Source organism: Electrophorus electricus, chromosome 2, assembly GCF_013358815.1.
Source record: "Electrophorus electricus isolate fEleEle1 chromosome 2, fEleEle1.pri, whole genome shotgun sequence".
Classification (NCBI taxonomy): Eukaryota; Metazoa; Chordata; class Actinopteri; order Gymnotiformes; family Gymnotidae; genus Electrophorus; species Electrophorus electricus.
Genome location: NC_049536.1, coordinates 32,614,699 through 32,640,480, shown reverse-complemented (window position 1 = coordinate 32,640,480; position 25,782 = coordinate 32,614,699). Strand labels below are relative to the sequence as shown.

Here is a 25,782-nt window from a genome sequence, read left to right as displayed (position 1 = left end):
CACACCAATCAGTGGCAGTGAAGCGGATACCGTCGACCTCAAGCACTTTCACTATACGATGGAAAAGAAACGGGCGGTGCAAACGCTGATTCCATCATCCAGAAGCTCCATCGTGGAAAAACCATCGCAACTGAGCATCGGCGCTCGGTTTCACCTCCATCGGAAGCTGCAGCAGAAGTGTCCAAGATACAGGGCTTCAGGGCAATGGCTGGGATTTTGGCGTGGTTTTGGAACGAGAGGTTCTGGCTGCCCCATAACGTGACCTGGGCTGACTTAAAAAATACGGATGAGTCAACGTTCCCGCAAGCGGAGGACCTCTATCTGGCATGTCCTCTAGCCTTCTGCGTCTTCATGGTCCGACTCGTGTTCGAGAGGTACGTCCGTGCGATGCACTTGTCAGACTGACAAATGTTACGCTGGAGATCCCTGGTCAGGGCTCCATTCAAAGGGAATTTGTCCCGTAAAAGCAGCGGGACCGGTAGATTTTGGGAACACACACACACACACACAGGTAATGACAGCAATGCGCTGTGGCCCATTTCCCTTGTTTTAACTCCAAGAAATAATGGGTGGGTTTTAGATTCCTGCGTATGAGGAGCGTAAAGCCCAAAAGCGTGTTGCGCGTAACGTGGTGAACTTTGCGCATACGAGAAGCATCAGATCCCGTAGCCAGCTGGCATTGCAACCCGGTGAGGGGTTACTACCGAGCAGCCAGCGCACTGTTTCCTCTCCGCCAACTTGCGCCTGCATCGTTACCGAGATCCAGATCTACGTGGTGATTCAACCTTTTCGACATCAATACGGCAAGTGCTCAGAGCTGCTGGTCGATGGACGGACGAGGGATACCTCCTGTCAGCATCCTTCACATCACTATAGCGTCTGCTCAGTGCCCATTATTCCCTGATGGGATGTGTTCTCCAGCTCTAATTATATCACCCTTTGTCCGTTTGCTTCTATCTTCTGCCTGCTTGTCCGGGGTCTGGCACTTTTACCACTTTGTTGGCTCATACACGAGTCGAGTAACAGACCAGGAACTGTATGATTCATACAGCTCTAGAGAAAATTAAGAGACGACGCGGAGCCTTTTTTTCAAATTCAGGATCTGCCATGTGCGGCCACCATCCACTGTCTCTCGGGCACATCTTATTCTACTTAATGAGGTACTGATTAGGTGATCACCTGAACCAGATCTTATTTAATGAGCAATGGGAAAGACACAAGCAGCCTGCCTTTATTACACCAAATACTGATTTCTGAACTCTTCTGGAGTTAAAAGATTAATATTGTGTTGTTTAAAAGTGTGAAAAATATGAACGTTTTTGCATTATTCGAGGTCTGAAAGCACTTTTTTTAAATTATTTTGACCAGTTGTCTTTTTCTGCAAATAAATGCTCTTCCCAACCATGTTTTTGGTGAGGGAGAAATTTGGGAGAAATGTCATCATTAGTTTATAGAACAAAATAAAAATGTTAATGTTACCCATAGGCATGATCATTTTGCAGTGAGCTCTTTTGTTTTTCAGCAAAAGCAACCAGACATAGTAGTAAAGGATAAACAGCTGTAGTGATAGAATCCAAGCGATAGCTTCATCAGGAACAAGGAACACAAAAAGCTTGAGAAATACCAAGGGTTGAGAGAAGATCTGGAGAAGATGTGGAGGGCGAAGGCAACTGTGGTTCCAGTAGTGATCGGAGCACTACGGGCTGTGACCCCAAAATGAGAGAATGGCTCCAGCAGATCCCAGGAACAACATCTGAGATCTCTGAACAGAAGAGTGCAGTCCTGGGAAAAGCTATTAGGCAGGGCCCTCAAGCTCCCAGGCCTCTGGTAGAGGACCCGAGCTTGAAGGAAAAAGAGCGCCCGGAGGAGGGGATTTTTTTTTTAAATGAAGAGAACTATATCATAACTTGTAGCTATCTGCTGTAAAGCCACTCGGCTCTGGACTGATGTTCTTCTGCAGTGTTTTATTTATAGCACAGTCAAAAAAAAAGTGAAAGTGTTCGCTGACATCTGGTATTAAAAAGTAAATATTTGCGGAGGAGCCATGTTAAGCGCCCTTCAAAATACAGTTCTGATATTTTCCACCATGTAGTCATATCTCCTCTTCCACCAGGCTGATGAGAGCACATCAAAAATTTCCGTTGTCACCAAATTTATTAATGGACATATTTTTAATAACAGGTGTCAGATAATGACTGCAGGTGTTTGGGGAACAAATTAGAGATGACATCAGTAACTCAAAGTCCCTTGTCATTTCTTGTCAGGTTTTGTGTTTGCAAAATCATGTCTTTAGTTTTTTTTTAGTCTCCAGACAATCCTCTTTCTCTGAATCCTGAGCCACACAGGAGCAGGTGATCCGGGAACTGCAGCTGGTGTGATTTTTTTTTTCTATCCTTATTTCTCAAGGTTTACTTCAGGTAAATCCTTGTTAAGGAAAGTGATTCAGCTGTTTTTATTTCGAAATGCATTTGTTATGCATTAGAATAATGTTGCACCACGCGAGGCGGCTGTGTGCTCAATCCCTTCCTCCCACTACCCTCTCTTTCAGAGTCTGGGCTGCCTCTCATGTGGCCTGCACTCTGATCTAGGTGTTCTTTTTTCCCTGCGCAGATAGTTAGTGTTGGTATGGAATCATCCCGCCTGTACTAGCAGAGGCTTTCACACAACCCAGTGTGGTACTGTGAATGCCAGCTTCTGCAAGTGTTCCAGAGACAACTTCCTCTCAGTCCAAAACACATCCATTTACTGTATTTGTTTTCTGCATTGGGTGTTATATGGGATCAGTTTACTGCAACTAAATAAACCAACATTTAGGCTAGGTAAGACTTTAGACAATTTGGTAACATCCCAAACAGAATCAAGTAAAGTTTACAGCAAAATGTTTCTGAAGTGAATATGTTGTCCTGAGTTTGTCTGCTACTGCTTTGTCTTTCTTTCTTTGGCTCTTGATACCATAGCTGATAGTTTATATCTTTTCATTGCTAGGAGAAAAATAAATTGAATTTGTAAGAAATAAGTGGGACCCTACAGTCCGTCAGTGAACAGAAAAATATGATCCTAATTAAGTGTTTCAAAAAAATGAAGGAAGTCAGTGTGATTTGTGCAATAATTTTTTTCTGATGTTATCAGCGTCCTTAAGTTTTTAGTAATAGATGATGCATTTTGGAGCTGCTGAGTTCCTGCCAATGTTAGGTCACACGCTGAGTCATGTGTGTGACAGATGTATATCAGGTCAGTGTGGTAAAAGTGGTGTTTGTATTATATTTGCAGGTTCATTGCGAGACCGTGTGCTTTGGCCCTAAAAATACAAGCAAATGGACCCCAGAAGGCTCAAGCCAATGCCATCTTGGAGAAAGTCTTCACTGCGATTACTAAAGTAGGAAGCCTACCTCCAACACATAACTCACATTTAAGAATGATCTTAAGACTTCTAATATTCAGTTGGGCGGAGACTTGATTGGTTGTATGGAAATATCAACAGGGGAATGTTTTTGTGACAAAATTGTTGTAATAGGTCTTGGGCCAGATTCATGCAGTCAGTATCAAAGGACCGATTGACATTTGAAACATTTTCACACGTTCTCCACAGCTGCGTGCGAATTTCAATGTAGGTATTCAACTATGTCAGTTAGGGCTCAATTTCAGTGTCAGCCAGGTCTCATAAATTGACACTATTGCCTTGAAAGTGAGTCAAGGATGGTGTTTTGTGTCATTATGCACCATTTTTGATAATACTCACTCAGAGGCCTGATGGAGGTTTAAGCATATGTTATCATTGAAAAATCACTTTAAAAGAATTTACGCCATTGCTTTGAATGTCCTCACTGAATGCCCTTTAAACACCCAGCACCTGATGGTAGCACTTGGTTATCACGTAGAGTGACCTAAACATTCCAGCCATTCATCCAGGTAATGGTGAAGGTAGAATGGTAACCAGCAAGCTTGGAGTAGCCAGCACAGCGACACTATTTTTAGCCTGACAGAGGAATGAAGTTTGCCTTGACAAATGTTGAAACTCATGAACGCACTGGCTCGGCTGGTGAGAAGACGCCTCCTCACTGAGAGAGGAGCGCAGACTACGGCGAACAGTGGCCTCGGGCTACTCGTCTGAACAAACACGGCACCACCTACAGCGGCTCACGGTTGTTCTGGAAGGTTCTCTGCACTGACAGGAAACGGGGCTGTTAGATGAATATGTGAAAGTAATACATTCATAACAGGGCGGAGATAATTGCCCATATTGGCTTCCTGTTTCTGGTCAGGTGCCGTACTTTGGATGCTGCAGTGGGACAAAATGAAATGGCTATAACAAATACTTTAGCGTGCTGACATTGTGATGTTGGACCTGTATATTATCCCATATGTTTTGTATCCAGAAATGAGCGTATACCATTTAAACAGCAGTAGCTATGGCCTAGATTTCTGACTTAGGTCATTTTGTATTATTTTTATTTTGTTGCGTTTTACATCAATGAGCCATCACAAAAGGTTTGTTGTGAGATCAATAGAAAAAAACTGTAAGACTGTAAGTCAGTGCATAACCGTAGGACTACAAGTTCTAAATGAACTTAAATGCTGGTGAAGTCACATCATAATGTTAATGGTGTTTTGTTTACGTTGGGTTATCTAAACCAGGTCTTGGCTACCTGACCGTTGGCTACCTGCTGCACCTGTCCTGGTGGTGTTATGGCTGTCTCATACGTTGTGCTGTGCTCCTCAGCATCCAGACGAACTGAGGCTGGAGGGCCTGTCTAAACAGCTGGACTGGGACGTGAGGACCATCCAGCGCTGGTTCCGGCAGAGACGCAACCAGGAGAAGCCAAGCACGTTGACCCGCTTCTGTGAGAGCATGTGAGACACTTCTCGGCTTCACCCTCACCCCGAACTCGCGGAAACAGTAACGCGGCCGACTGCGACGCCGTCGCAGTGGGCGGCGACCTGATACATTGGGAAATGCTGTTGGATGCTAAATGTTTTGGTGGAGGGAAAGTGATGTAGTATGCTCGCCGTCCTAGTGCTCACTGGGGAGGGGGAGGAGTTGATTCAGACCCATGGTTGCTTGACAAGGAGTATTGGCACAGAATAAGCCTTTACAATCTTAAAACAGTGAGACTGCAGAGAAGCAAGTGCATTTATTTTTGTTGTGGGCATTCACTGGTGCTGGTTATTTCTGTTTTGTGCATTGCTGTGTGTGTGTGTGTGTGTGTCTGAATGCATGTGTATGTGTCTGTGTATCTGTGCACAAACAGACATGTCCAGGGTCCATGACTGATGCCTGCAAAGCCATGGTTGCACTACGGTCTTACACCTCACGCTGTCCCACCACCTTTTTTTCTCACTTCCCCCTCTCTTGCTCACTCTCTACCGCTCTCTTCGCTCCTCCCGGCTCTCGCATCTCATGAACCCTGAGTTCTCCCCCTCAGCTGTCCTGTGCTCTTCTTTGCCACCTTCGCGTCACACCCAGCGAAACTGCCTGAAATGTAGCGCCTTTCCCATCCCAGACAGCTGCTGCCAAATGTCAGCGTCTCCGCCGCACCCCGGGTGCTCTGACTGAACTTTCAGATCAGACTGGTTACAGCGACTCCGAGGTCTGACGTGACGCTTCAGGAAGCAGTGCTCAAAGTGAGGCTTGCTTAAGCCTTTACCGCTAAACAGCCGAACCGTGGAAACCGCAGAACCTTATGTGCAGGGCGCAGGAAGAACTCTGCATTCCTGATCCACACATTACCTCTACGGGATTATTTCTCTGAAGGCTGCCGATGACTTCGCTCTGTGGCCACATTGCACTTCCTCTTTTTATAATGAGAACCAAAATGGTGGAGGCATTGGAGCTACCAAGGTTAATGATGGAGACTGAACAAATGTTGTATTGTTGTTGTTATTATTACTACATTGTCATTTTTACTCTTTTACTTTATGTGCTGTGACCTTGGATATTTTTGAAAGGTTCTCTCAAATATGCTGCCAAGGGCCTGCATGGACATTCTGTCTCTGCGCTGCAGTTACTTTTAAGCCACCCACAACACAAACACACACACACACACACACACACACACACACACACACACACACACACACACACACACACACACACACACACACACACACACATATACACAGAGAGAGAGAGAGACAGACAAAGAGACCCAATCTGCTCTGCTGTAGCAGCAGATACTGTGGTAGTCAAGGGAAAGTCATTCAAGTTGCAAAAAAATCTTTTTATCAAATATGAGTATAAGGGGCTCTTTGGGGGTCAAATAAACATTGCGCAAGGCCAGCAAGTGTTACTGCATTAATATATGTAGATAGATATTCCTTATTAGAGTGTCCTAGTCCTGCCCCCAATATTTCTTACTGCCTGGATCTTTGTAAGGGGAGGCTTATGCAGCTGAAAGAACCTAAAGAAGAGAGACTGGATTTTTCATCGCCCACAGAAAACGGACATTTTAAGTCGTCATAGAAACACCCAATGACTTGTAACGTTCCACAGAATGTGTCGTTAGTCTCCTTTTTATGTCAGTTTTCTTCATCTTTTTTTTTTTATATAGAGAGCTGTTGAGTAGTGGGGAGAACAGGCAGAATTCACATTCATATTCTGGTTCCTCTTTCACTTTCAGAAGTGTTCCAGTGGCAGATTGTTAGACCATCAGATTTCTTTGAGCTGTTTTACATGTGTGTTTGTTTTGCCTCCATTCCTTAGTTCTGTTTTGGTAATGACCAGTGTTGTAAGCACTGAGCTGCTTTTATGCGTGGAGCGTTTCGGCTCTTAGCATGACCAGACTAAAGACAGTGCGTTGTGAGTCATAGCCCAGCAATCATATATTAATAGCTCTGATTGGACGGCACTCCAAACACTTTTCTTCTCCTCTCTCTTGTTCTCTCTTACTTTTTGACTAACCTGTTGCCAAGCAACTGCTTTGACCTATCATTAGGTAAATAAGCCGTGCTCATTTGTTTTAACAATTAATCAAGATTGAGCTTCAGAATGGAAACCTTTTAATCGGGGGGGGGGGGAGTGTCCTTTTAGTTTTGAAATCCCAGAATTGATTCAAACCCCTCTCCATACACACCGTCACTTTCATTTGACAAAGTCTGATGGAACTTTTCTCAACACTCCCACCTCCAGAGCCCTGGGTTTTTAGTGAAAAGACTCAGCTTGCTGTCTATTGGCAGGCCATCCAAGGCCATCCACTACAGACAGCATCTTCAGTTAGAGCCAGAGTTTTCTGAGGTTCACCCGGCGGATAAAGCGCACGGAATCACCCGCTAGCCGCTGCTGCCTTCACACCAGGACAGGGCAGCCTCCTCCTTTGTCCTGAGTCACGAATTACATTCATGGCTGCATCCTATTCTTGTCTACCAGTGTCAGATCCTAGAAGGTCAAATCTTATAAGTCCCTAAAGTTTTTGTTTTCCTACCTTGCTACTTTCTGACATCTTATTTCTATTCATTTTTTCCTCCTGCAATAACACTATATGGGAAACAGTGCTTGAAATTCATAATTTTGTGAAATTCAAGGCAGCCAAGAGAGTAGTCACAGTGTTTTTTTAATCTCATTTTGACAAAAGAAAGGGAAAACACTTTTTGTCGTTATGCATGATGAATTTTAACTACTCAGTGTGGCTTTGATTTGATGGCCCCTGCTTTGATTTGATGGGTCTGCTTTGCTTCGACGGCCCTGCTCTGCCACGAGGCCAGGAGCAGTATTCGGTGGTGTTGCTTGTGCATTCAGAAAAAGGGGAGTGCATTCCCCATAGACCTCACAGGCCTAATGAATGCTGTACGTCATGTTTAAAACCCCCCAGCGGATGATTAAGCCGAGTAATTTAGCATCAGAGAGCACTCCAGCCCACACTGTCTGATTGGCTGGTCGGCTTTGATCTCGGAGGCATCGGCTCATGTTTGCTGGAAAGAGATTTGGGATCACAGGGAAAAGGGGACTCCTGCCTGAGCTATATGTGGACTGGGACACGGCGCGGACTCACAGGGCATGCATTTATTTCAGGGGTTGCTTTTTGAGAAGGGTGAGAGATACCAGGATGAAGGTGGCTCATGCAGCAATACCAATCGCTTGGTAATACACTAGTGTTAAACTCGGTGAGAAGGAATGCAGGAGCTGTGTGATGTCTGCAAAACCATGGCCGCAGTGTGAAAGCGAGGTGAGAAGGAATGCAGGAGCTGTGTGATGTCTGCAAAGCCATGGCCGCAGTGTGAAAGCGAGGTGAGAAGGAATGCAGGAGCTGTGTGATGTCTGCAAAGCCATGGCCGCAGTGTGAAAGCGAGGTGAGAAGGAATGCAGGAGCTGTGTGATGTCTGCAAAGCCATGGCCGCAGTGTGAAAGCGAGGTGAGAAGGAATGCAGGAGCTGTGTGATGTCTGCAAAGCCATGGCCGCAGTGTGAAAGCGAGGTGACTTTGTCCTACCACCCTCTACCCCTCTGTCTGCGCCCCCAAGCCCCCCCAGCCTCTGCCGCCCTGCACAGACCCCACCCAGTGTGTGTAAATAACAAGGTTAATGGCGTATCAGTGGCATTAGGTTTTGTTATTTTTCTCAATTTTGCAATAGCCTTCTGTCCATTTAATCCTTCATTCAGCATTTGGCACTTGACATCAATATTTTTAAATGCTGTAGGCTAGGATCATGAGCATTGCGTTAGTCAGAAAGATGTGTTTCAAGATGTTGTCACGGTTAGACATTAGAGTCATTGAGGGACTTCTGTGCTGAAGAGCTTTGTGCATCATGCCCCTGTTCTTGCTTTAAATTGAATGTCTAATCCAGTATTATATGCCTTTTAACTTCAGGAAATTCAGTTTTCCTGCAGATCATATGGAATCAAACAGTCTAGCCACAATTTACTCACAATGCTTGTTTTGTGTCCTTTTTCTTTGAACAGGTGGAGATTTACCTTCTACCTGTACATATTTACCTACGGGGTGCGGTACCTTAAAAAGGTAAGCATGCCGAAAGCTTCCTCCTTCATTATTATTATTGGTTACATTTAGATAGCGCTTTCTCCAACCCAAGGATGCTTTACACACAGAAATCGGCTTTTACAATCAATTGTCCACTTAGCATTGAAGATAAAGGTCACAGTCAAAAATCACGAATGGCCTGTCAAATAGAAGTCAGTGCACATGTTACAATTGGTGAGTTCCTGACAGGCTGGAGTCAGGCAGATGAACCACTGGAACATGATGTCTGCTTCCCTGACATTTTCTCTAACACTGGTTAAAACACGGTCTGACGTCCCTTTGCGTTTCCTCTCAGCATGCAGTGTGATTGTTGGTTTGTTGAATGGTTTTAATTTCATTGACAAAACTAATGTTGAAAACATGGTGAATAATTTATATACAGCTTACTAAAATATGATAAAAACTGAAGTGACACGGTTACACAAGTGGACATAAGGCAATATATTTTGTGGACAACCTCTTAGGCTATTTATAGTAGTAAAACGAACGCAATAGTAAAATTAATGAAAAGCAGGCATGGGAAATGTCCTACAGCAATCACTACATTTGTTATAGCTTTTATGTGCCTGTTCACTGCAAGTTTAAGAGCAGGTGTGTAAGAGCAGGGGAAACTCCCACCTCTGTTGGATCCTAGCCCACCAGAACAAAGCCTGGGCATTCCTGATCCAAAGCCTTTTATTGTGCAAAAACACAGCTGAACTCATGAAGTCAGGCAGCGGTGTTCATGTGAGGAGGCCAGCAGTATGACGCACTGCAGTTTCTTTTAAGATTGAAGAAGATGGCATGGGTACCTGGAGGATATATATACGCTTGAGCCCCACCATTGGACCTGCTATGACGGCAGGGTACCTCCTCATCAGTGGTCGGTGTCTGGCCACAGCATCAGGCCTCACTGAATGGTTGTAGGTGGCAGAGGCCAGCAGTGACACTGATGCATGTATCTCCAGCAGCGCAGATGTTCCTCACACATACATACCAGCTCAGAGCCCACTGTTAGTGCTGGCAAAAACTGATCAGAGAAACTGATGATATACATCATATAACTATCTATAGAGACATGGGTAGTAGTAGCGCCATGGTTAAGACACTTGCCTAGTAATCAGAAGCTTGCCAGTTCAAGCCCCACCACTACCAGGTTGCCACTGTTGGGCCCCAACAGCTAATTGCTGTAAATGTAAGAAGTCGTTAATGAAAATATCCCCTTTTGCCCTGCTTGGGATGCTCTCTTTTATTTCAGGCTCGGGTCCTCCCCCTCCTTCCACTTGAGCCCCCTGCTTCCACTTAGTGTATAGTCTCAGAGTGCAGGATTTGGGATGAATCCCTCCATGCGTTGTGAGGAGTTTCCTTGTCTTGATGTCAGTGGCTTCTGTCTCCTCCTTTGGGCAGCTGATTATGCCAGTAGGATGTCTGATGACTGCTAGAGCGTAGGTGTTGATAACCCAGACCTTGTTGTTCCCATTCAGCTGACTCCTCAGGACGTCCCTTGGTCTGTCTGGTCTTACAGTCTCGAGTGAGTGTTTTATCCACCAGTACGTGGTGCTTGGCTCCTCTGGTGTTCTTGCCATTGTCTTTCAGAGCCCTGCTCTTGTATTGATCCGTGTGCCTACTCATTTTAGCCACAGTGATGCCTGACACAAGCTACCATGTTGTGCAGGTTATCGGGTGGCAGTACTTGGATGGAACTGCCCCTTTCTGGGTCCTGTCCGACCTTCAGTTAACCATTCAGGTTGGCTTCCATCCATTAGCAACTGATTCATTTGTGCTGCAGGTGCTCATGTTCATGCAGTTAGCTTCTTTATCCAGTAGGCATGGACCATGTCAGGGCCTTTAGACCCTTTCTTGGACATCTGCTAGCATGAACGGATACTGGATCCTGTTTAAGGAGGTTGCTGTGGTCTGTTCTCAGGTTCAATAACCACTGGGTATTGTTGTTGCATGATGCCTAGTTCTCCCATATGCTTTTCCAGTATTGTTCACTCTCTGGGTCTGGTGGGTCTGTTCTCATGCTCTTACACTGCCACCAAAAGTACACTTTGGATGGCTCATGGGAGAACGTCCTGTTTATTCTGCTGGCTTCTACATCACTTGTGTATCTCTGTAGGTTGGCAGCCAGAGCTGTTAAACTTTGCTTGGCAGTCTCCAAGGCCTCTGTATGGACAGCTTGCTGTACTTCTCAGGTACCTTCATCACCTTCATCATGACTTTCTGTAGCTCTGATAGTTGACTGACTTCACTCCGTGTTGCCCTTTACTTGCCCTCCAGCCTCCTCCACAGAGGATACTGCTCGATGCTTAATGCAGCTCATCTTGTAGCCAGGCATCTCAAATATCAGATTTGCTGTAGCATAGATCAGCTGGTTGGTCTCAGTGATGGTCACAGTGGTGATCGTTCATAGTGCTGCAATCACATCTTCCAGCACATCTTCATCTTGGTCTTGGTAGCACGCTGCGACTGTACTCAACTTGGCCATGATCTTTATGCTTAGGGCAGCAGCTCGGTTGTTGAACATGGTGCACAGGTTCATTGGGTCTTGGTTCTCAATTTCTGGGTGTGGGGATGATTATATCCCCCACAACCCATGCTCACATGCACTCGCTGTCACGCTCTGTCTAACACAGTATGTATACAGTTGTGCTCAGAAGTTTACATACCCTGGATGTTTTGGCACGATAACATACACACAAGTTGACACACACAGGCTTAAATGGCTACTAAAGGTAGCCATCCTCACCTGTGATCTGTTTGCTTGTCAATCAGAGTGTGTGTATAAAGAGTTAGTAAGTTACTGGGCTCCTGACAGACTCCTGCATGAGACATGGGGAAAGCAAAAGAATTATCAAAGGATCTGCAGGAAAAGATAGTTGAACTTTACAAAACAGGAAAAGGATATTAAAAAAATGCAGCAGTGTTCAAACTCTAATTAAGAAGTGGAAAATGAGGGATTCTGTTGAAACCAAGCTAAGGTTAGGTGGACCAACAAAAATTTCAGCTACAACTGGCAGGAACATTGTTCAGGATGCAAAGAAAAACCCACAGCTGACATACGGGACTCTGGAAAAAAGTGGTGTGGCTGTTTGAAGATGCACAATAAGGAGGCACTTGAAGAAAAAAGGGCTGCATGGTCGGGTCGCCAGAAGAAAGCCCTCACTACGCCAATGCCACAAAGCAGCCCGCTCACAACATGCCAAACAGCACAGAGACAAGCCTCAACATTTCTGGAACAAAGTTATTTGGAGTGATGAGACCAAAACTGAACTTTTTGGCCAAAACCAAAAACGCTACGTTTGGAGAGGAGTCAACAAGGCCTATGATGAAAAGTACACCATCCCTACTGTAAAACATGCAGGTGGATCGCTGATGTTTTGGGGATGTGTGAGCTACACAGGTACAGGGAACTTAATAAAAAATTGATGGCAGGATGAATGCAGCATTTTATCAGAAAATACTGGAGGAAAATTTGCACTCAGCCCGGAAGCTACGCATGGGACGCATGTTCCAACATGGCAATGATCCAAAACACAAGGCCAAGTCGACCTGTCATTGGCTACAGCAAAAAAAAAAGTGAAGGTTCTGGAGTGGCCATCTCAGTCTCCTGACCTCAATATCATTGAGCCACTTTGGGGAGATCTCAAACATGTAGTTCATGCAAGACAGCCCAAGAATTTACATGTACTGGAGGTATTTTGCCAAGAAGAATGGGCAGCAATTTTCCATCTGGGAAAATAAAGTGACTCATCCACAACTACCACAAAAGACTTCAAGCTGTCATTGACGTTAAAGGAGGCAATATACAATATTAAGGACTAGGGTATGTAAACATTTGGTCATTTGGGTAGTTTCTGTTGTCATGATTCTGTTGTTATTATTTTAAAAAGGGCAAAAACAACAGTTTGATTATAAATGGCTTGATTCAACACTAAACATGAATAAAAGAAAAGTTGTTGTATTATCCTTATTATTCTCTGAAAAAATATCAAAATATCATAAATTCTGCCATGGTATGTAAACTTATGAGCACAACTGTATATATATACATACTCCAATCAGCCAGAAATTGATTTTATTGTTACTCCTGTCAAGTACTACATTAGGCAGCAAGTGAACAGCCAGATCCTAAAGTCAATATGTTGGAAAGGTGAAAAGTGGGTAAGCGTAAGGATCTGAGTGACTTTGACAAGGGCCAAATTATGGTGGCTAGACTGCTGGGTGAGAACATCTCCAAAACAGCAAATCTTATGGGGTGTTCCTGATATGTAGTGGTTAGTACCTATCAAAAGTGATCTAAGGAATCATGGGCACCCATTGCTCATTGATGCCTGGTGTGATGGGCTAGCCTGGTTTTGGTCACACTGAAGAGCTACTGTCACACAAATTGCTGCAAGGTTATCACAGTCTATGCTGGCTGCAGATTGGTGTGTGCAGGCCGACCGTAGTCCATCCCCAAAAGTGCCTACAGTGAGCATCAGAATTGGACAGTGTAGCAGTGGAAGAACGTGGCCTGATCTGATGAATCAGGTTTTCTTTTACCTCTTGTGGATGGATGGGTGGCATCCCTTACCTGGGGAGAGATCCCAAAGATGTAATATGGGAAGTAGGTTTGCCGATGGAGGCAGTGTGATGCACCGGCAAAATTCTTCCAGGAAACATTGGGTCCTAGCATTCATGTGGATGTTACTTTGTCTCGTACTACCTACCTAAACATTGTTGCAGACCAAGTACACCCCTGCAATAGCAACAGGATTTCATGATGGCAGTGATCACTTTCAGCAGGATCATGGACCCCTGCCATACTGCAAAAACTGGTCATGAAAGGTTTGAGGAAGACGAGAGTTCGAGGTGTCGACGTGTCCTCCAGATTCCCCAGATCTCAGTCAAGCATGTGAAGAGTGTGATGGAAAATAAAGTCTGATCCCTGGAGCCCCCAGCTTTCAACTTAAAGTGCTTATGTGTATGATGAAAGGGATTTCATTAGAATTTCGATCATGCTATAAAGGCAGAAACAGCTGCTATAAAATCTCTCCAACAGGCTCACTCTATGAAAAATGCTATTTATTATTCATAACTGTATCCATAATGCAGGGAATATTCCCTGTAAGCACAGAATCCTCACAGACCTTCGTTGTCATAGTTAAGCTATGATAATAAAAGTTCCATTTACATATAATAACTTGAAGAAAAATTTGCACTGCTAGGACCATGCCCGTTAATTAGGTCATGGATATATTGAATATCGAGAACAACACGTGAGCAGCTTGTTTTGCACAAAGGAATAGCCGGACGTTCACCACATGCCGTGCGGCTCTGGCGGTCTCGCTGACTGATCGGCGGCAGTGATCTCTGTGGACGAGCCGAGGGAGAATGTGATGAAGCTCTTTGCAGAATGAGCTCATCCACTGCGACTGGCCCCTGCGCTGCTCCACTGGTGTTATTAATAGTAGCAGGAGTGAGAGTGGACAGATGTAACCGAGCAGAGTTCTCCACGGAGACAGTGTAGCTCCGCCCCAACCAGAGCCAGCTGCCAGCCCTCAGGAGGCAAGTTCAGTCACATTTGGGCCAGTCTAGTGTCCTGGAAAGTGCGAAAGAGAAGTAATTACTACAGCACTGCTCATGGCCTTTCTGCTTCTTACTGTTGTTGCTGTTTTGTTTTGTTTTTTACGTTTACAAGGACATCTTGCTTTAACTACTAAAAGGTACTAAAATTTCATTGGTTTAACTAGGGATACTAAAATTCCACCACAATGTAAGCTTCAAAAACCAACATCACCACAAAGACTCTATAAGAGTAATGAGCTAGTCTGTTATGACTGTGTGTGCAGTATTGTTAGACTGAAAGGGGAAGTTGCAGGTCATGCCTGCAAAACACACACACACATACACACACACACACAACAAAGGGATTTATGTAATTTAATGAGTTTTCTTTCAGTAAAAATGTGTTGAATGTATACATAACATATTTTTATAATGTGTTAAACGTGTACATAACTTGTACTTTGATATATCACAAATTTAAATGCCTAACACTAATTGCATAATACTTGTTTAGATATTTAAATGATAATTCACATTCTTTTGAGATACAGTTTACAAGTTTCAGTACAGGATTTGCCACAGTATTTTAAAACAAATTTAAAATGTTTTCTCTTGGATACGAGTGCAAAATACCTGTTCCACTATTCAAATGTATATATTTATCACAATTACTTTGCTTCTAGACCCCCTGGTTATGGAACACTAGAGAATGCTGGTACAACTACCCCTATCAGGTATGTTTCATTCTCCACAGGGTTCTTGTACTGTGTGTTTACTTGCATATTTACACTTTATGCTGTACCACTGCAGTATGGTAGCTCTGCGATAATGTCAGACAGCACAACCTGTCGGTTCTTTTTTCAGTAGCTCTTGCTAACACTAGCTGCCATTCCGCAGCATCGATTACGCTCTTTTGTTTTGTGTTCTGTTGCTCCACAAACACAGCACACCACCAGTCTCATTCATATAGCCCCCTCAGCTTTGGACCTTTGGCCTCTGTGGTCCCCGCATCAGTGTAATTCCGTAACTGACACGATTCTGCCGGTCTGCCACAGGTGCTGACGGTAGACCTGCATTACTACTACATCCTGGAGCTCTCCTTCTACCTCTCCCTGTTCTTCACCCAGTTCACGGACATCAAAAGGAAGGTACAACACCAGGAACTCTCCCCTTCAGTGCATTAAAAGCCATTTCATGAACTGCATGGTCAGCAGGTACAGCAGGTTACATTTTCATGTTCCAGTGTTCGGTGAGACTCCACTTAAATAAACAACAGCATGAGCGTGTACGTGAGCAGCTGTATGGCTTGGGCTAGCCGCACTGGGCTTCTGTGGTTGACCTACTTATAAACCTCCTTTAAAGCCTCCTTTGGGCTGTCTGAAATGACGAGTCGGCCTTTCACTTCCTCCACTCTGCTTGTGTTGAACGGCTTTGGTTGGCTGTTTGGTTCAGTTCTGCTGACCCGTGCTGTCATGTTAAGGGCCCCAGAACAAAAGCTGGATTAATGAACTCAGCTCTGCTCTCATTTTACAACTTGTACAATAGAACAGAAATCACTGGTGCCGTTTTTTTTGTTGGTTTTTTTAAATTATTCATTTGAAACATTTATGTCTGTGTGTTTGTTTTGCCATACATTTTTAAATGTATATGTAAACACAGCCATGTTTCATCACAAGTGCACAAAAGGTTAGAGAGGAAGACAGATAAACAGAGAATAGGACCGAGAGAGGGAGAGGTTGACAGAAAGATGGATGTGTGACAGAAACCGATAGAAACATCCTAGATCAGGTTATGGCCTTGATACAACACAGTCTACCCCCAGTGCGCTTGTTTCCTCACATATGTGCTTGTTGGTTTTATAAGATGAGAAACAGACCTGCAGATGGTTTTACACAGAGAGACTAAGACAACAGAATACTGTCAGATTATTACCCACCTAATCCACACAATTTACACATGCCCTGCCAGGAAAAAAAACAACAACTCGACAACTACCAGGTACTCCATGACAGGCACAATACAGACATTTTAGTTACACATTTTAGTGCACTGATCATAGTAATTGCTGCCACTGCATCTGTAATGCTGCTGAATTAACCATGTCACCGAATGACTAAAACTACATCTGAAATGCAGGCTTTAGTTCTGCAACATCTGACGTAAGCCCATGTTGAAGTTGCTTTTCAATCCTGAAGTACCAAGTCTTGTGTGTTGAGGTTTTCACACATCTTAAGTGCACTTGCTTTTGAGCAAACAGTAATTCTGTTACGTGATCATTTTAAACCCTATGCTGATACTAAATGCCTAATTTCCGAAAGAAAAATATGGAATACAAACTCCCAGTGACAATTTCACTCTACCTAATTGTCATTCTGAGCAAGTATCTCAGTAAGATGTAAATCTTAAGTGGTTCCAGCTTCCTGAGAATTAAGATGTTTTTGTGTTTTCTAAATGACTGCTAGGTTATAGAAACTTTCCTAGGTTATATGCTGCTTTAATTAGGCTTAGTACATCACGCTTTCTTTACTAGATGACTAGCTAGTATAGCAACAACCCAGTAGGGGAAGTGCACTTATAATAGGTTTCACTCAGCCTGTTTTTGAATAACAAGGACTGTGGTGACGCATAGTCTGCACGTTCGCCCTTGAGCACGCAATCCATAAGTATTTGGACAGTGGCACGGTTGGCTTGGAGAGGATGCCGAACATTAAATTAGTGACCGTGTTGCTAAAGCGCCGTATGTCAGCTTTAAATCAAGCCCCTGCATATCCTTATCGCAGGAACCATGTGGGAACTACATCTTTAGTTTTTTTTTTCTCATACATACCCCCATTGTACAGGACCAAAAGTAATTGCATGTTTGGAAGCACGTTTGTTTCATGGCCAGCCGTGTGTCATCGAACGATTAACTCCAGCAATCGGAGAACGAGCAGAAGGAGTGGAGTCAACTGTGGCGGTGAGATTTGCATCGCCGCTGGCTGTCTAGATGTGGCTGTGGAGCGAGTCGCAGTTGCCTCGCAACATAAACGCCAAACAGGTGTCAGTGTCTGAAAAGCAAGACACTGTGAGACAACTAAACGATGCACTAAATACAAGGTTAAGCTTTAAGTTTCAGTGTTGACGAGTTATGCACTCCTTTATTTAATTATAACGGGACTGTCTTAGAATACCTAATTCCAGTACGAAGTTTGAGTAGAAATCAGTTTCATATCTCAGTTTTGCCTTTCGGCATTAGGATTGGATTTTCTTTTCTTTTTGTTTTGGTCACATGACATGATGAAGTAAAAAAGGAAGTGTTGGGGACACAGAAAGGCTATTGAATGTCTGGGCAAAATAAAAAGTTCAGCTGGACGTTTATCCTTTTCCGTGATGCTTTCTGCTTCTGTCAAGAGTGACCCAACCACCATATACTGAACCCCTCTCACACAATGCTGAGACAAAATAAAAAAATTAGGAAGCAAGAATGCACTAACAAGCTTGGCAATACCATACAAGCTAGTACACAGCAGTGGTAGAGATTACTTTCAGAAGAATGAAGCAGTGTTGAACATTTTAGAGAACCTACAGCCAGATGTGTCAAAGGTTTCCATAAAGAGAATACACCAGTATGACCGCAGGGCGTTTATTAAACACATGCAACCAATGGTAAGCCTCAAGATTTGGAAAAGCAAGCTTAAAGCTTGCTGAAACGTGCAGAATGCACTCTGCATTGTTCCGGGATAATCAAACAGAGCAGAGAATGTTGACCCTGTTCTAGAGTGATGAAATAAGGAATTGTGCATTGGCCACTGTTTGACAAGGACTAACCACCAAATACTGAACCTAACAATGCTACAGAACGAAATGGTCATTGGTGTGATTACTTTTGGTCCCCTGGACCTGAGGGCATGTGTAAAAAGCACTGGGATTCCTACTGATACAGATATAAATACTTTTATCTCATTTATTGTTTTATTTCAAATTGAATGTTCTGGAGAGCAGAGCCAAAACAACAAAAACTCTTTCTGTCCAGTTACTTATAGATTGTAATGTATTTAGCATCTTCAGTCATATTTAGCATCTTCTCTGTCTCTCTCCTCCTCTTTCTGGGCCCTAGCGCCACGCCATTGCACAGCCTCTCACATCTCTCCATTTGTCTGTTGGCATGTTGTCTCTATTTTTGTTTTTTCTTTCTCCTTTCAGTTTTTTCCCTTGCACAAAAATCACCAGCGCGCTCCGAGGAGGTCCCGCGCCCCCTGCCTGCTCCAGTATGTTCCTTCCTGTCTCGTATGCCATGCTTCCATTCTGTCTCGTAGCACCGCTCTACCCCGCCACCACGGTCTGTTTGGCTGGCGATCGCTCCGTTGAGCCACTGCAGTCCGGTGATTCATCAGGAGAGCATGCAGCAGGCTATCACGGAACGCCATTGAAAGCCAGGGTCCCATGCTGTATTTAGGCAGAGCATTTGCCTGGAGCGATTTTGTACTGGTATTAGTTGTTGATGGGGGTGGGAACGAAGGCAGTTAGTTATACAGATAGGAGAAGCATTGTCTAAATGTAAGAAATGTGTTTTAAATTCAATTACTCTCAGCATTAAAGATTCACAGTGTGGTTAGTTATAAATAACAGCCAATGGTGTTATTAGCAGTCCCCTGTGGATGTATTAAGCAGATATATGGGGCTTGGGCTCGATTTCCTACCACATTAGGACTTAGTGTGCTTTTAGTCTGCTTTTCAGATTTAGTATAAGTTGCTCTAGATCTGGGTCTGAAAAGGTTTTGTTGTGTCACTAGGCATCTGTTGAGAAGTTATGAGTGTCAGCATGTATCGCCGTGCTGACGGAGTGTGTTTTTCTGCAGGACTTCCTGCTCATGTTCATGCACCATGTTGCCACCATCTCTCTGATCAGCTTCTCCTATGTGAACAACATGGCCCGGGTGGGCACGCTCACCATGTGTCTCCACGATGCCGCAGACGTGCTGCTGGAGGTAAACGCTTGGCATGTCCACAATGTGCACTACCTAATGCTGATCTAAATACTCACCTGAGTGATAACTAATGCTGATCTAAATACTCACCTGAGTGATACCTAATGCTGATCTAAATACTCACCTGAGTGATATCTTATGCTGATCTAAATACTCACCTGAGTGATACCTAATGCTGATCTAAATACTCACCTGAGTGATACCTAATGCTGATCTAAATACTCACCTGAGTGATACCTAATGCTGATCTAAATACTCACCTGAGTGATATCTTATGCTGATCTAAATACTCACCTGAGTGATACCTAATGCTGATCTAAATACTCACCTGAGTGATATCTTATGCTGATCTAAATACTCACCTGAGTGATATCTTATGCTGATCTAAATACTCACCTGAGTGATATCTTATGCTGATCTAAATACTCACCTGAGTGATATCTAATGCTGATCTAAATACTCACCTGAGTGATACCTAATGCTGATCTAAATACTCACCTGAGTGATACCTAATGCTGATCTAAATACTCACCTTAATGACACCTAATGTTAACACCTGCTGCTGATCTAAATGGTACCTAGTACTCATCTCAGTGGCACCTCATTTTATTAATCTCAGTGGTACGTAATGTGGATCTTAGTGATGTCCAATGCTGCTCCTAATGATATCTAATGCTGATCGAAATAATACCTGATCATTTAATGCAATATGTGTATACTGTGTGCTAGCAAGATTTACCATTAGTTATTAGTGGATGCATTGATACCTTGTAGCGCTCAGTATTTGTGTTCTATTATCTATAATCTTACACTCTTGTGAAGTGTAAGATGAGCATATTTATACTGACAGTTCTTTTGGCACGACTCCGTAATGTTTCTTTTTTTTCAGGCTGCTAAAATGGCCAACTATGCCAAGTGCCAGAGGCTTTGCAATGTTCTGTTTGTGATGTTCGCTCTGGTGTTCATCAGCTCCAGGCTGGGCTTATATCCTGTCTGGTAAGAAGTGTGTCTCTCTCACTCACTCTGTGTCTATATGAGAGGAGTACTGAAGTACTGAATAAAAGTCTGTCAGTACCAGATGATGTTTTATGACATAAGAAGTGTTGATCACTGAGACACTACAGTTTGTTCCTCTTAAATATAAAAATTTGTGCAGGTTGAATACATTTAGTCATAAACCACAAAGGAATCAACTCTTTCATATCAGAGCTCTAAGGGTTTTCAGCTCTTCCATACCTGTTCCTGATGTGACTCTTGTTTTGAGCATGAGGGAGTTAGCTTGTAACCTGGCTTGACTTCCTGGTTACAAATTGACCACAGATTGGTTTGATACTGGTCTTGAGCATGTTCTGGTGCCTCACTGTCCCTAGGCTAGTGATTACATTTCTCAGCACCTGCTGCTGTTGACCAGTTAAAGCAGTTGGTTGTTTTGTTGTTGTTGTTTGTTTATATTTAGAAATGTGCCACTCTTAGTTGTCTTTGGAAAGAAATGTTTTGGGGTTCGTGAGCGCCATCTATTGGAGTTCTACCACATAAGACTGAATGATGCATTACTTTTTTTCATTTCAGTGATTTTGACACATCTCCAGTTGTTGCCAAGTAATAGTTACTATGGCTACAGCATAAAGATTCTAATCAATTGAGAAAGGGTAGGAGAGATGTGATTGGGAAAATGGCTCTTGTTATCTTTCATATTATTTTAATGTGATCGAAGCAATAGGTAGGTTGTATGTTACTATGGCTCTTGCATTACACATAGCAAATGACACGTTAAAGACCCTGGGCTTCGTTAGTGAAGCATGAGTGTGATGAACAGTTTGTCATACTGAACAGTCCAATTTATGTGCAGCATATATCACATCTTCATGCACAAATGCAATTCAGAAACCATTGATAAAATGCTGGCAAATATAAAGTGTCCATGGAAAAACTGAAAAAGTCAGGGTATGGGGACTTCATATTTACTAATTAGGTAAATTCATCTGGTATGTTGGTTCATCTTCAACATTTTGTTTCAGTGATGGATGACAAGCATTTGGTGGGTCTGCTTTGATCCACTTTTTCACCTGACAATATCGGCACAATAAAGTTGGCATCGCAACTTTTAAGTTTAAAGTAAAATAAGGCAATGAAACCTCATGGTATTTTGAGATTAAGCATTTTTGTTTGGACTAAGGTGAACTTCAGGTTGGCCTCAAGTTGAATCAGAAAATGTTCCCTAACGTTCCGTAGCTATGCTCTGTTGCCATGGTTTCTGTCTCTGTACACCAGAGCTGTTTTACAGTGCTGATGTGTCACAGGCTCTGATATCCCCTTCATTTCTCACAGCGCTGACTCATTCCCACATGAAACACAATCATTTCGCTTACAGTGAAGGAATGGCAGTCCTTGTTTTCTGCTCAACGCAGGCACAGACGTTAGCTTTATTGCACTCCCCATTTATGTCTCCGCTCGAGAAGGGCGGGGGCAGGTCGGGGCCTTACCGGAGAGCCGCGTCCTCATCCCAGTACCCCCTCTCCCTCCAGAGGGCGCCGTGGCAGATGAGTGGTGGACGCTCACTACTGTAGCTCCTCCAGATCCATTATCCGTGTTACTTTAGTCACTGCTGCTCAGGCCTGTGCTTTTAAATTACTTTATTTCATTAGTTATTCAAGCCTGCAAGTACCTCTGTCGCACTACTCCCAAAGCATCTGTTAGGTGAGCCTTGAAATGTTGTTAGTATGCTAAGCAACATATATGGTAGGTCATATAAAGTGTTACTCTAATGAAATGAATTGATAATGGATGAAATACGGTTGAGCGTCTGAAATCAGTAAACCAGCATGTCTAACTGCTGTTATCATGGTCAAAGTTATATCAGTATGCTAAACAAGTCTTGTTACTATATTAAACTTACCTGGACATGAGAAACCTGCATAGTAATTCATTATTAAATACATTAATAATATTAATAAAATATGTTTTAACATTTCATTTATTGTTAAACTGTAATGGTTTTGCTAATTTCAGACATGCTGTTTAATTCAGATATACAGTATAATCGAGTCGGTTGCCTTTGTTGTTTTGCTGTGGGTGTGGACTGCATTATGTAGGACACCAGTCTGAGCGCAGCATCCCAAAGGCATGGCTGCACAGAGATCGCATTAGCATCGGAGACGGTTTAAAGCGATACACTGTTGACCATCTCAGGGTTGTGCTCTGTGCCTCGACGCATTTGAAAGCCTAGCCCCGCTCTGAGAGCCAAGAGATCACCTTAACGTTAAAGCACATCACTTTTGCACCTGTGTGTGTGTGTGTGTGTGTGCGTGTGTGTGACCCGGTCCCAGGGTCCTGAACAGTACTCTGTTCGAGAGCTGGGAGATTGTGGGGCCGTACCCGTCTTGGTGGGTGTTCAACGCACTGCTGGGGCTGCTGCAGGCACTACACACCTTCTGGTCGTATCTTATCGTGAAGATCGCCTGCAGAGCCATCTCCAGAGGCAAGGTGAGAAGGACCAACCACCCCACGCGGTCGTCTCACACCAGCACCCTTAGCGTGCTCCAGCAGGGCCCGCCCAACACCTCACTGATATTTAAACTCATACTGGTTTGTCACACACTCGGGTCTTTGATTCATTCATTTCTAGTGAACACTCTAATCCAAAATCAGTTAAAATTCGTCGTTTAAAATCTTCCAGTAGTGAATTTAAAAATCTAAACTTTTTGACATGCTTTTCCTTATCTAAGTGCATGAGCTGAAGCTCTTCTTCTAAGTGTTGTGTTTCTGTTCTCTCTGCTAATCCTCCACTGCCTCAGGTGGGAAAATGGAATCCTTTACATGTAAGTAGGTAACGAAAGGGTTTATAATGTAAATAATGAAATGGTTGTACTCCTGAAACATTTTACATCAGTTATGGTGTACACTCATTAGGCTCTTTATTGGAAACCCCATCCTTTTTTAAAAAGGTTTTAGGTGTACATTAAAGCTTGTCTGACCAGTTTCTGACCACATGACTGGAAATGTTTGGGTGGTGGACTACTGTCCACCCAGCAGTGACTCTGACTTAAAAACCCAGGCAAAACACTCTTGAGAAACGTTACCCACTCAAATTTAAATTTACCTTGTGTTTTTAGCCTTTCTGCCTGTATCTAATGATATTCCTGACCATCATGTCAGTGCTAATGTTACATTAGGAGTCACCCACGGCCCAAATAATGCGCAATTCTCAGAAGTCCTGTGGCCAGTGGTGAATAAGGTGTCCGGTGGCTGACCAATGCTGCATGCCAGCGCGCTTACGACAGGGCCCTTACCTTTCCTGAGTTATTTACCTGTTTATTAAACCATTTGTTTACTTTACATTTTCCATTTATTTATAGTGGTTTATAGAAATCCAGCCTGTCTGTATGCAGGTCTGGTCACACAAAGCGCTAGACCTTTTAGATTAATAACACACGCTTTCGTAGAATCTTATTCTGCTAACAACATTGTCTTTATCTTGCAGTGGTCACAGAATTAGAATTAGATCCCTGCTGAAGGCAGTGCGCCTGATATCCCGACGCTGCTCCTTTTTTTACCAGGTGTCAAAGGACGACCGTAGTGACATCGAATCCAGTTCTGACGAGGAGGACGTCCCGCCCCCTGCTCAGAAACACCACACTAATGGCACCAATGGGGCACCTGGTACCAACGGCTACCTGTCCGTGCCCTCGTGCCATGATGACCACTAGGCGCCCCCAACCTGCTGCAGTCTAGTTCGTATAGTACTCGTGTGTCAAAACATGAACAACGTTGCCTGTCTGGTACTGGAAGTTCTTAAATAGAATAATGTGAATGCAGCTGAGTTTTAGTACAATTCTTTTCCATCCGTTTAGTTTTTCCTGTTTTCCCTTGCAGCGTTTCTAGGCATTCAGTTGAATATCCAAGCACTTTTCCCTCTAGTTGCAACCTGGCCTTGAATTCTTTTTTGTTTTTTGTTTGTTTCTTGGCGAATGAATGAGAGCATCTCTCTTATCAAGCTAGCATGCTGGTGTGGTCAAATAGTTTGGTATTATGGGAGCGGCAATTTTCTTGAGATAACGTCTTTGTATTTATTAATTTTTTTATATCTATATCTAGGTTGTGGATGAGTTTTTTCTATATCTTAAAGCAATTTATTGTCTGTGTTTTGAAATGGCATGACTATTTAACATTCACTCATTGTTTCTGAATTCACCAATGTTTTTCTTTAAATCATTTACCTTAATCTCAGATTAAGTAACTGCTGTCTGGTATGGTCACCAATTAAAATGTATGACCTGCATTACACATACGACCCACACACACTATATTTGCACTAGAATCTGTAAATGGAAAATCTACAACAGTATTATGGGCTCATGAGTTTTGTTAGAAATGCTGATATATTGTCCTCCACCTCAAATCAACTATTGGCCTGTACTTCAGATAACTTTCATTTATCTGGTGTTTCCATTATGTCAGAGAACTGCACATCTGCACTTCGTACAAGGCAAGCTGTTGTCCTAAAAACATCACCGAATTTCATAAAATTGACTTTTAGAGAATGGTATTACCTGGTCTTTGATTACAGTTACTTTACTTCAGGTTTTATGAACTTCATTTCCCAACCACATAAAATGTACGTAATAGTCTTTGTCAGAGGGTGGCTTCCACATTCTAATTCTGGCAGATGTTTGCACAGTGTTAATATCAAATGAGTACTATGAATGAGAATGTATTCATCTTTAGTCTGCTATGCACCTTGTAGTCCTAACTAAAAAAGGTTTAGATTGTGCAGTGTATCAGACAGGTGTCAGCAAAGACCTTGTGGATATTCTCAAGGGTATGATGTAGTAGCATGTGTTTTGCTCCACTTGTTTTCAATGCTAAAACTTTCCAGTTTCCTCTTTGGTTTTGTTAGGGTTTGACATCTTTTCCTTACCTACCTAAACAGATGACTTACCAAAATGCTGAATGTCAAGTTGGGGTGAAGCTTTTGTTTTTCGAGTATTTTTAAGGCTATTATTTCTGTGTTATGAAGACCACCACTGCAGTCTGTTGGTACGCTGTGGAGAGGAAGAAGCCGTCTATCTGCACGGCAGACAGTGCGCTGAGGCCGAGTTGTGTGATTTACACTTGATGTCAGAAAAAAAAACAACTTTAAAGTATTTTCAAAGGCTTTGGTTCTCTGCCTTTGTTGGAACATTAAATTATAAACAGGTCCAACAAATATTGTTGCCATGTATTTTGAATAAACAGAACAGACAAATGAATTTTTGAAATTTGTTCTTTTCTTTACACCTTTTCCTTTTTTAGATCATGTCACCAAACTGTGTC

General features: G+C 43.1%; 1 protein-coding gene across 2 annotated transcripts; it reads left to right on the top strand.

Moving 5' to 3' along the window:
• Nucleotides 1–25,718, top strand: cers6 (ceramide synthase 6). Of its 2 annotated transcripts, XM_027010203.2 has the most exons (11): nucleotides 1–374; nucleotides 3,271–3,376; nucleotides 4,721–4,851; nucleotides 8,893–8,950; nucleotides 15,187–15,237; nucleotides 15,559–15,651; nucleotides 19,342–19,470; nucleotides 20,360–20,466; nucleotides 22,797–22,953; nucleotides 23,265–23,288; nucleotides 24,027–25,718. In XM_027010203.2, exons 1-11 carry the CDS (start codon nucleotides 205–207, stop codon nucleotides 24,174–24,176), a joined length of 1,176 nt encoding a protein of 391 aa, XP_026866004.2. In that variant the 5' UTR covers nucleotides 1–204; the 3' UTR covers nucleotides 24,177–25,718. The 2 variants fall into 2 exon arrangements, with proteins under 2 accessions (XP_026866004.2, XP_026866005.2); XM_027010204.2 differs by lacking the exon at nucleotides 23,265–23,288.
• Nucleotides 25,719–25,782: the final 64 nt, after the last annotated feature.